Source organism: Hylobates moloch, unplaced genomic scaffold (assembly GCF_009828535.3).
Source record: "Hylobates moloch isolate HMO894 unplaced genomic scaffold, HMol_V3 SCAFFOLD_11, whole genome shotgun sequence".
Taxonomy (NCBI): domain Eukaryota; kingdom Metazoa; phylum Chordata; class Mammalia; order Primates; family Hylobatidae; genus Hylobates; species Hylobates moloch.
The window spans coordinates 1,082,744-1,093,505 of NW_026652286.1; the positions used below are offsets into that span (position 1 = coordinate 1,082,744).

The following is a 10,762-nucleotide window of genomic DNA, read 5'->3' on the forward strand; positions in this document are numbered from 1 at the left end:
CATTCTTGTGTTTTCACACTTCGGTCTAGGTGCCTGAAGGCCTTCAGGTGCTAGTGGGATGTTAACTGATTTTAAAGAATACAAAACCCTGTGGCTGTCATCTGCCATTTCCCCAGCTCCTCTGATCTGCAGTTGTTTTTTACAATCATTAATTAGCTGGGGCTCATGGCTCAGCGGAAGTTCAGCTGGTCGCCTGTCATGTTTTATAGAGGTAGAAATAGAGATAATGAGAGAAGGGACTTGTCCAAGCCCTAAGAGAGAGTGGGTGTTGAAATTGGTTTCAGAAACCACACCCTAGGTTTCAGATACACTACTCAGGTATGATTTGCCAAACACGGCCAGAATCCTCAGGCCAAAGGTGGCGCGCCTTGGGTGCCCCACAGGTGTCTCGGGGAGGCAGTTTTACCCTTCCATTAGCACTGCCCAGCAAGTGAGCCCTCCGCAGGCAAAATTACCCCCATTCATTTTCTCCAGGCCCCTTTCCCGTTTTGTGAGCGGATTCATCTGCGTAAAGAACGCGTCAGTGATTCCTCCTGGATTTAGAAACAACATAATTTTGCTATTTTTAAAGCTGCCGTTTAAAACTCCGCGCGCACGCACTCACACTCTTCAGGGAGCTTGGGGTGGGAGGAAAAGTACGAGCTTCAGAGCGCGCAGCCAGGCGCCTCAGCTTCCCGGGGCCCAGCGCGGCGTCCCTGGGGGCTCTCCGACCCGCTGCGATTCTGCGCGCCCGGGACCTTCTGCGCCCGGGGCGTTCGACCCCGTTGGTCCGCGCTCCCCCTCGTCTTCAAGGCTCAGGGCACCGCCGCTGGGTCACCGGGCCCAGGAGAGAGAGGGAGGGGCGGAGAGGCCGAGCAGGTGGCGATTAGGTCAGCTTCGGAACATTCTTGGACCGCTCCAGTGGATATAAATAAACGACGGGGCCGCTCTGCAAAATCTCACCCCCGGGGGAAAGCGGGGAGAGGGGAGTAGGGAGAGAGGAGGGAGAAGGGATTTATTTAGCGTGGGGTGGCATCGTGGCGATATGGAAAAATGTACCAGACTGACAAAGGGGGTGGAGGGGCGAAGGGATTTAAGAATGAATCGTGGTACAAAATCTGGAAATAAGAACTCGGAGCGGGAGGAGCTTAGGCCTGTTTGTCCCACCCCCACCGCGTGTTCGTCTCAGGCCTTAGAAGGCGCCCCAGATTAGCAGGGCAGCTGTGGAAGGGTAGGGCACGGTTTTGGAGTCCCGGCCCTGCCTGACTAGAGGGAAATCTTGGGCAACCTCTGAAAAGCCCCCAGTCTCAGTTTTTGCATCTGTACAGTGGGAATCCTAATGCTTACAAAGGGTGGTCGTGAGCCTCGCCTGAGCCAATTTCTAAACAAGCTGTGCAGCTAAAAATGTAAGGCAGTGTAGTGCCCCGGCCCCGCTCCAAGGCTGCCCGTGCCGGCCCGGTCCCTTCTTGCTCCCTCGGGTCTCCCAGGTTCTGCAACGGTCGGCGAGAGGCAAAGCCGAAATCTGGCTCCCTGCGGCACAGGGGCGCAACCCTGGGGAGCCCGCCCAGGCACTCCGCACACGGGCGGAGCAGAGAAACCCCGGCCCGCGCCCCAAGAGCCGCTGGTCGCCGCGATGCCTGCAGCCCCGCCGCCCCGCAGCCCGGCCGCCCCGCCGCGTGGGGTTGAGGCAGCGGCGGCCAGGAGAGGGGCGGGGCCGGGGGCCGGGGGCCGGGCTTCCCGGGGGAGGGCCCGGCGCGCTCCGGGAGGCGGCGGCGCGGGCCCAGGAGCGGCAGGACTCGGGCCGGAGCGTGGCCGGACCCCTACCCGCCGAGGGGCCCAGGGAGGACGCGGTGAGTGCCCTGGAGGGGACGCGCGGTGACGCGGCGGCGGGTGCCGTGGCTCGAGCCCGCCCTCTCCTGCTCCGGCTTCTGAAGTTTGCAATGGAGCCGACTCCCGCCCAGGGAGCCCCCGGCCACCCCGCTCTGCGTGCAGACGAGAAGGGCCGTAGCCGCGCCGAGGGGCCGTCCCATCTGCCGCGCCGCGGGCTCCGCGATTCCGCAGGCCGCCCAGGGGAGGGGGCGCCGGCGCCGGAGGGCCGAGCCGTCTTCAGGGGCCCCTCGAGGGCCCCCGTCCGCACGCCCCGCGCCCGCCCGGGGGCCCCAGAGGGTCCTCGCTCCCTGGCGACCCCTCGCCCTGTGCAGCGAGCCCCGATTCCTGGGTCCGCTGCCCGGGGCCACCATCTGGAGCCCACGGCAAGGCCGGCCCAGGCAGGGGGCGTCCCCTCCCCTTGGCGGTGATCCGTGGCCCCACCCCCGCCGAGACCAAGTTCAACAAGTTTGGCCAAGAAGTCCTAGAGCTTCGGTGGCTAGGCCTGGCCCTGCCGCTCCGCGTGGCTCCACGGGCTCCGAGTTATGCAGCTCCGGGCGGCAAGGGGTCCTGTCGAGGGGCGCGGTCCTTAAGGGTTGAGGCCAGAGGCGCGTAGCCTCTGGGCGCCGAGCTCTGGAGTGGAGGCTGGGGTTCGGAGTGCGTCATCTGGAAGCAGGCACCCCGGCCGGCAGGTCGGGTTTCCAAAAGTGTCCCTTGGTTATGCCCCTCCCTGGCCCTGCCTCCTCTCGCTTTGGCTGCGCCACCCCCTCCCCCAGCCTCCTGACCTCCTGGCTGGCTCTGGCTTCTGGTTCCAGCCCCTCTAACCTCGCTGCCCCTCTTCGGACCAGCGGACTGACCACCCCACTCTGTCCTCAAATCCTAGGGACGCGGGTGCACTGGGAGGGGCCGCCCGGGGAAGAAGCCCTTGGGCACAGCCTGTGACTCAGGTTCCAGGGATGGGCCAGGCAGAATGGCTGAGCTCCCTCCCAGGGGCAAGCCCCCAGCTTCTGGAAGGGGTTGGGGCTGGTCTGGGGCCGGGTACCTTCAGGCCCTAGGTAGGGAGAGTGGGTCTTCTCTGAACCAGGGACTTCCTACCTTGGCCCGTGCAGCTGCAAGGAGACCCTGCCAAGCCCAGGAAGACCTCTCGGAGCCGAACGTGCTGGCTCCCGGGGCTGGGAAGATTGCATTACCTGCTTTCTGAGCTCTTACCTGCGGTGGGGACTGATTTGGGTCTCTGCTGAGCTCAGGAGGCACAGGGTGCCAACCTGCTCAATAGGGGCCAAGGTGCGAGCCCCCCCACCACCACAGAGGTCAGGCTGGGGCTGTGGGGCCTGGCTGCACCCGGGGCTTGGGCCTGTGTTTGCTCTGGGAGGCCAGAGGGAGCTGTGCCAGCCCGGTACACACAGCTTGCTCTGTTCTGGGGCCAGAGAGAGGGAAGGGGTGGAGGGCAGCGCTCTGGGGAGCAGGGAACCCGGAGGCTGGAACGGGCAAGGGGCCCAGGCTCCTGAGGCTGCACTGGGGCGGCTCCAGAGCTCCGTGATTCATGGCGGCAGCTCTCTTTCTCTCCATTGCCCTGCCAGGTCCTTGTTGGGCAGACAGGACAGACTCCAGAGGGAACCAAGTGACGAGCTTGCGAGGCCCCTGGTGGACACCTCCATTGCCTGGGTCTCCGCGGAGCCCCTAGCTCTGTCTCCTGTTAGCAGAGGGGGAAGCCCACTTGCACCAAGCATTCCCACAGCTGCTGGAGTGGGCGCGTTTCCCGCGCTCCAGGTGGACATCGCTTGTTTTCTCACTTAACTAATTATTGCTGATTCCAGCGCGTGGGGACACACAAATCAGAATGCCGGAAGCCTCTGTCGGTGACTGAAGATAGACACTGTCCTGTCAGCCACAACTCCATGGGTTATACACCCTGGCTGGAGGGTCACCGGGGCTACAGGAGCAAGGACAGAGGAACAGGGGAAGTGACTGAGGAGAAGGTGCCTTAATTGGAGGTTTGAAGGAGGAGCAGAGGTGCATGAGTTTGGAGGAAACGCTGTGACAGCGCCCTGCTTTGGGGACAGAGGGCGCGTACTGTCCTCCTGGGTCTGGCTGTGTCCCTTGGGCCTGCTCAGAGAGGAAGCGATTTCCTTCTAGGGTCTGTGAGTCAGTCGGTGCTGGGGACAGCTGAGACCCTGCCCAGAGGCAGGAGGGGAGCAGCCACATGCCACTGTGTCCTCGAGTCCCTGGGGCCATGGCTCTGGGGTTGGAATTGGCTTGCCGTCCTCTGCGATTCTAGGGAACTTTTTTTTTTTTTTTTGAGACAGTCTCACTCTGTTGCCCAGGCAGTGGTGTAATCTCAGCTCACTGCAACCTCCGCCTCCTAGGTTCAAGTGATTCTCATGCCTCAGCCTCCTAAGTAGCTGGGACTACAGGTTCCCGCCACCATGCCTGGCTAATTTTTATATTTTTAGTAGAGACGAGGTTCCTCCATGTTGGCCAAGCTGGTCTCGAACTCCTGACCTCAGGTGATCCACCCACCTCAGTCTCCCAAAGTGCTGGGATTACAGGCGTGAGCCACCACACCCAGCCTGGGGAACATTCTTACAGCTGGCCATCGCTTCTCACTTCCCCATGCTGCCCTGGACGCCAGGCCTTTGGAGGGCAGGCCCGGGTTGTGTGTTCCCCACGGAGCCTTGCAGGCCCTCAGTGGATGTGTGGAGTGAGATGAGTATCTTCCGTGACTGCAGGGGCCCCTCGTATTCCTGGTGTGTTGCTTGGTTTGAGTTTCACACCGGCCCTGGCATGGCAGCTGAGCACACAGAGGAGTTCCATCTTAGAGGGAGCTGGGGCCTCCTTAGGAGGAGACAGTTACATACACTTGTTCGGGCTTCCCGGCCAAGACAGAAGCCAGGCCTGTTGGCTCCCTTCGTGCCCTCCTCAGTACAGGGAGCTACTGGGATGTGGCCAGGCACCCTCTGACTTGGCCTCTCGGGTAACGGGGTCGTCTTGTCACTCACGGGAAGGCAACAGAGGCCCTAGCCTGGGCAGGAGCTCTCTCATCGGCAGTTGGGGGAGTGGGGCCCTCTGCCCACCGCCCACCCCCGCCTGCCATTTAATCCCTGGCTGGATCGTGTGACCCGCCTGGCATTCTCCTCCCTGGAATCTGGCGCTTCTGACAGCAGTTGCTATATTGGGGGTGCCGGGCACCGCCCTGGACGCTCTAGGCCCCCACCCTCACCCCCGCTCTGTTCTCCTTCAAGGCAGAGTCACGGTGGCAGCATTGAGAGTTGGACACCCGGGTCCCTGAAGTGATCTCTAGGCCCCAGGTATGTGGGGGGCAGAGGGGGGAAGGGCAGAGCAGTGAGAGGAAGAGCTTTGAGACTCCATCCTCACCCATCCTGGCCCTTCTTAGGGTCTTCAGCACCCTGCCTGCTAAGTCCTAGCTCTGACGACTCCTTGGGTGGTGGGGATGGCAGTGGGGCGAGGCCCAGGTATAGAGAGGGTCTTTTCCTATCCCCAAAAACATAATGTCCAGCTTTCCTGCTTACCCCTCTGCCCTCCAGAGCCCCAAATCCGCCATCATTCCGTGCTGCGGGGACAACATGGCTCCAGAAGAGGATGCTGGAGGGGAGGCCTTAGGGGGCAGTTTCTGGGAGGTGAGCAGCTGGGTCCTGGGCTCAGCTACTTGTCATGGGGAGGAGCCCAACTGACAGCCCCAGCCCCAAAGGAGGCTTCTCCCTGGTGACAGCACCCTTCTCCTGTATGCCCAGGCTGGCAACTACAGGCGCACGGTACAGCGGGTGGAGGACGGGCACCGGCTGTGCGGGGACCTGGTCAGCTGCTTCCAGGAGCGCGCCCGCATCGAGAAGGCTTATGCCCAGCAGTTGGCTGACTGGGCCCGAAAGTGGAGGGGGACCGTGGAGAAGGGTGAGCCAGGCCCTCGCAGGGGGCAGAGGGCAGCTGAGTGCAGGACTGTCGGGCCAGCTTCTTTTTGCACGTCTTGTGGGAAGTTTGAGGCCTCCACGTCTACCCTCCCTTAGAAAGGGAGGATCCTCATGGCTGTGGTGTTGTTAAAGTTTACAAAGGATGCTCGTGAGTTACTTTGATAGTTCCGACAACCCTGTGGAGATGGTTCTGTTTTACCCATTTTCTTTCCTTTCTTTTTTTTTTTGAGATGTTTTGCTCTTGTTGCCCACACTGGAGTGCAGTGACATGATGTCGGCTCACTGCAACCTCCGCCTCTCAAGTGGTTCTCCTGCTTCAGCCTCCCAAGTAGCTGGGATTACAGGCACCCACCACCACGCCTGGCTAATTTTTGTATTTTTGGTAAAGACGGGGTTTTACCATGTTGGCCAGGCTGGTCTCAAACTCCTGACCTCAGGTAATCTACCCACCTCAGCCTCCCAAAGTGCTGGGATTACAGGCGTGAGCCACTGCATCTGGCCTTCTTTCCTTTGTTTATTATTTATTTTGAGACAGGGTCTCACTCTGTCACCAGGCTGGAGTGCAGTGGTACAATCATGGATCACTGCAACCTCCATCTCCTGGGCTCAACTGATCCTCCCACCTCAGTCTCCTGAATAGCAGGGACGACAATAGTTGGGATCACAGGCACGGACCACCACACTTGGTTAATTTTTGTATTTTTTGTAGAGAGAGGGTTTTGCTATGTTGCTCAGACTGGTTTTGAACCCCTGGGCTCACGCGATCCTCTCTCCTTGGCCTCCCAAAGTGCTGGGATTACAGGCGTGAGCCACTGTGCCCGGCCTGTTTTATGCATTTTCTAGAGGAGAAACTGGAAGTTCAGAGAGGCTGAGGGACTTGCCTAAAGGCACACAGCTAGGAAGTGCTGAAGGTTGAGCCCAGGCCTTCTGACTGGGAGCATGGATCTTTCCACCCTGCAAGCTGTCTTCCTCGAGGGCACACACAGGCTCTTCCTTTGAGGCGATGGAGTGTAGTGTTTATGCAACAGATGGGTTTGAATCTCAGCTCCTCTTTTTTTTCTTTTTTTTTTGAGATGGAGTCTCGCTCTGTCACCTGGGCTGGAAGTGCGGTGGCGTGATCTCAGCTCACTGCAGTCTCCCCCTCTTGGGTTCAAGTGATTTTCCTGTCTCAGCCTCCCAAGTAGCTGGGACTACAGGCGCCCGCCACCACGCCCGGCTAATTTTTTGTAGTTTTAGTAGAGACGAGGTTTCACCATGTTAGCCAGGATGGTCTCGATCTCCTGACCTTGTGATCCGCCCGCCTCGGCCTCCCAAAGTGCTGGGATTACAGGAGTGAGCCACTGCGCCCGGCCCTCAGCTCCTCTTGTAGCCATAATGCTTTGGGTGAGTTCACTTCTCTGGGCCTCAGTGTTTTGCCTGTTCAGTGTTGGCAATGTCACTGTCCTCACTGTGGTGGCTGAGACAAGGATTCAGTGAGATAAGGCACACGGTCCTCATTCAATAAGCTGACAGGGTTGTCATTCACCTTTGCACCCCATGCGCGTACCCCATGCCTCCATGCCTCGCACCCAGTGAGAGGGGCTGGGCTCATTTTGGGTGGTACCCAGGCCTGGCCTAAGCTCTGTCCCTCCCTGCAGGCCCCCAGTATGGCACACTGGAGAAGGCCTGGCATGCCTTTTTCACGGCAGCTGAGCGGCTGAGCGCGCTGCACCTGGAGGTGCGGGAGAAGCTGCAAGGGCAGGACAGTGAGCGGGTGCGCGCCTGGCAGCGGGGGGCTTTCCACCGGCCTGTGCTGGGCGGCTTCCGCGAGAGCCGGGCGGCCGAGGACGGCTTCCGCAAGGCCCAGAAGCCCTGGCTGAAGAGGCTGAAGGAGGTGAGGCTGGGTGCGGGAAGCATCCTAGGCAGGCTCCTTCCTGGTTTGCAAGGGATCGAGGGGGCCAAGGTGTGGCATCCAGGGTCCAGAGTGGTCCCCATGCATGCCAGGTTGAGGCTTCCAAGAAAAGCTACCACGCAGCCCGGAAGGACGAGAAGACCGCCCAGACGAGGGAGAGCCATGCGAAGGCAGACAGCACCGTCTCCCAGGAGCAGCTGCGCAAACTGCAGGAACGGGTGGAGCGTTGTGCCAAGGAGGCCGAGAAGGTACAGGCCACAGGTCCCAGCCCCGGCCCCACCCAGGGCACAGCTTCCCGAATGAATGTTGCTCCCTGAACACCTTGTCCAGTCCCCAGCACTCTTATTACCCTATTCCTCACCTGCCACCCTCTCTCCAGATGATCATTTAAAGGAGGAACCTGACAAAAGGTGATGCTTTACTAGGGAAAGAAATGGAGTTTCAGGCACTGGGATGACTTCAGCAGTTGAGAACTTCCAGCTCTTTTCCTGGCACAGTATCCCTTTGTCCGAAGTGTCCTTTCCTGCAGCTCTGGATATGCAAATCCTCCCCATCCTGAGATGCTGCAGTTTTCACCTCCTCCAGGAAGCCTTTTCTGATTTCTCTCATCCTTTCCTGTGGGTTGACCTCATTTCAGTCTTCGCCAGACTCTTTGATCTGCTGCACCTGATGTCACCTCCCTTGTTTGGCTGCTGGGGTCCTTGAGGGCAGGACCTGGGTCTTGGGACTGACTGCCCCTAGTGGCTAGCCCCGGGTCTAGCAGCCCATGGCAGTGTCTGGTAAACACTAGTGGAGTCCTGGGTGGAGGAAGGTCTAGTTCTCACCAGGCCCCTCCTCTCCCACCCAGACGAAAGCTCAGTATGAGCAGACGCTGGCAGAGCTGCATCGCTACACTCCACGCTACATGGAGGACATGGAACAGGCCTTTGAGACCTGCCAGGCTGCCGAGCGCCAGCGGCTTCTTTTCTTCAAGGATATGCTGCTCACCTTACACCAGCACCTGGACCTTTCCAGCAGTGCGAAGTACGGGCTGCCTGGTGGGCATGGAGATCTGGGGTAGTACTGGGTCTCCTCCATCTCCCCTAGGCCCTGGCTGGGACTGAGGGATGCAGGGTCTAGACTTCCTAGACTGAGGGTGTGCCTTGGGCCGTAGGTTCCATGAACTCCACCGCGACTTGCACCAGGGCATCGAGGCAGCCAGTGACGAAGAGGATCTGCGCTGGTGGCGCAGCACCCACGGGCCAGGCATGGCCATGAACTGGCCACAGTTCGAGGCATGTGTTCCAGGCAGGGCAGGGATGGGAGGTGGGGTGGGGATGGGAGGCGGGGCGGGGATGGGAGGCGGGGCGGGGACGGGAGGCGGGGTGGGCTCCCACTCAGCTCGGCCAGGGCTAGGGATGAAGTAAGTGAAGGTGGTTCAGATGGCCCCACCTGACTGTAAGCGCTGTCCCCACAGGAGTGGTCCCTGGACACACAGAGGACAATCAGCCGGAAGGAGAAGGGTGGCCGGAGCCCTGATGAGGTTACCCTGACCAGCATTGTGCCCACAAGAGATGGCACCGCACCCCCACCCCAGTCCCCAGGGTCACCAGGGTGAGAGCCAGGAGCGCGGCTGTGGCAAAGAAATAGCTGCCTCCCGCCCTCCTTTCCTTTCTCCTCGGTTTCACTTCTTTCACACCTGAAATGGGTTGAAAATTGGTGCCAGGGACCTGAGGGCCTACTTAGTAGTTGTAATGATACCGGTTCTCATAGTGGTTTAGATTTGCCAGGCATTTCCCACGTTCCATCTCGTTTATGCCTTAAATCAGCTGCGTGTGTGGCAGGAATTGCCTCTTTGCTCACAGTCCGGCATGGCGAGGCACAGCTAGAATCTCTAGCACCTCACCTGACTCTCCCAGGTGCCTCTGGGGGTAGGGAGGCCTTTGCCCCGATCCTGGGTGAGATCTCCAGCCCCGTGTTCTTGCACTCTGAGCTGCTCCCTTTGCCTCCCCTCTCCAGCACGGGGCAGGATGAGGAATGGTCAGATGAAGAGAGTCCCCGGAAGGCTGCCACCGGGGTTCGGGTGAGGGCACTCTATGACTATGCTGGCCAGGAAGCTGATGAGCTGAGCTTCCGAGCAGGTACCCTGGGACCCCTTTCCTAGTTTCAGCCTCTGCCTTACCTGCCTGAACAGGGGTGTCGGAAAGGGAAGCCAAATACCCATTTCTTAAGGGCCAGTCCTCTGGCCCTTCCGCTATTCCAGGTCCAGATAGCTGGTGCCTGGTGGCTGCATTCAGGGTCTGGGGTGGGGCAGCTTGCTGACCTTGACCTGCCTCTGCCTGAGCCACGTCTTTGCTAGCTGGGCTCTGGAACCACACCATCCCCCTCAGTCCTTGACCCAGTTGCAGGAACAGGGGCTGGGCCAGGGCCACTGGCAGTGACCAATCCCCTTTCCCTCAGGGGAGGAGCTGCTGAAGATGAGTGAGGAGGACGAGCAGGGCTGGTGCCAAGGCCAGTTGCAGAGTGGCCGCATTGGCCTGTACCCTGCCAACTACGTGGAGTGTGTGGGCGCCTGAGTGTCCTGACAGCCCTTCTGCGACGTTTACCCACCCTGGGTCAGAGCCCAGCTTCTCCTGGAGAGCCGGACCCTCAGGGCCCTGAACCGTGGCTCTCCGGCTGCTCCTCTGTCCCTTGAGGGAGGAAGTCCTGGGACGCAGGGAGGGGAGGGGCCTTTGTCTAGGGAAGGGACTGGTAGGGAAGGGACAAGTCTAGGCTGAGGGCAAGATGGGAGGTCAGAGGTGACAGAAGGGTTCAGGGGTGCCTGGGCCTCCCCAGGAGCTGTGGACTCAGTTCCTGACCTCTGCTTTGGGGTTCCTGGGGTGGGCTAGGGGTGAGTGTCGTTCCGGCCTAGCAGCACCCTCTTGTGGCTTGTTCTAGCGTGTATTAAAACTTGACACACACACACAAAAACAAACAAAAACACCACCGTCGGGCTCATGTGCATTTTTTCGATAGGACACCCTTGCCAGGCCACCGGAGGGCATCTAGAGAGAGGCCTAGCGTCTGTTATGGGGCCGGGCTTGGAAAAGGGTTTGCCTGCTCGGTGCCTGCTCTGGAACTT

At 60.1% G+C, this 10,762-nt stretch overlaps 1 protein-coding gene across 5 annotated transcripts; it reads left to right on the plus strand.

The window, feature by feature from the left end:
* The first annotated feature begins 1,748 nt into the window (after positions 1–1,748).
* Positions 1,749–10,741, plus strand: PACSIN3 (protein kinase C and casein kinase substrate in neurons 3). Of its 5 annotated transcripts, none has more exons than XM_032166046.2 (11): positions 1,749–1,829; positions 5,088–5,153; positions 5,391–5,483; positions 5,598–5,754; positions 7,409–7,644; positions 7,755–7,910; positions 8,510–8,685; positions 8,816–8,936; positions 9,119–9,255; positions 9,661–9,782; positions 10,102–10,741. In XM_032166046.2, the coding sequence occupies exons 3-11, from the start codon at positions 5,430–5,432 to the stop codon at positions 10,215–10,217; spliced, it is 1,275 nt and encodes a 424-aa protein (XP_032021937.1). In that variant the 5' UTR covers positions 1,749–1,829; positions 5,088–5,153; positions 5,391–5,429; the 3' UTR covers positions 10,218–10,741. The 5 variants fall into 5 exon arrangements, with proteins under 5 accessions (XP_032021937.1, XP_032021942.1, XP_032021943.1 ...); XM_032166051.2 differs by having other exon boundaries at positions 1,753–1,829; positions 5,092–5,153; XM_032166052.2 differs by lacking the exon at positions 1,749–1,829 and adding an exon at positions 2,284–2,537.
* Positions 10,742–10,762: the final 21 nt, after the last annotated feature.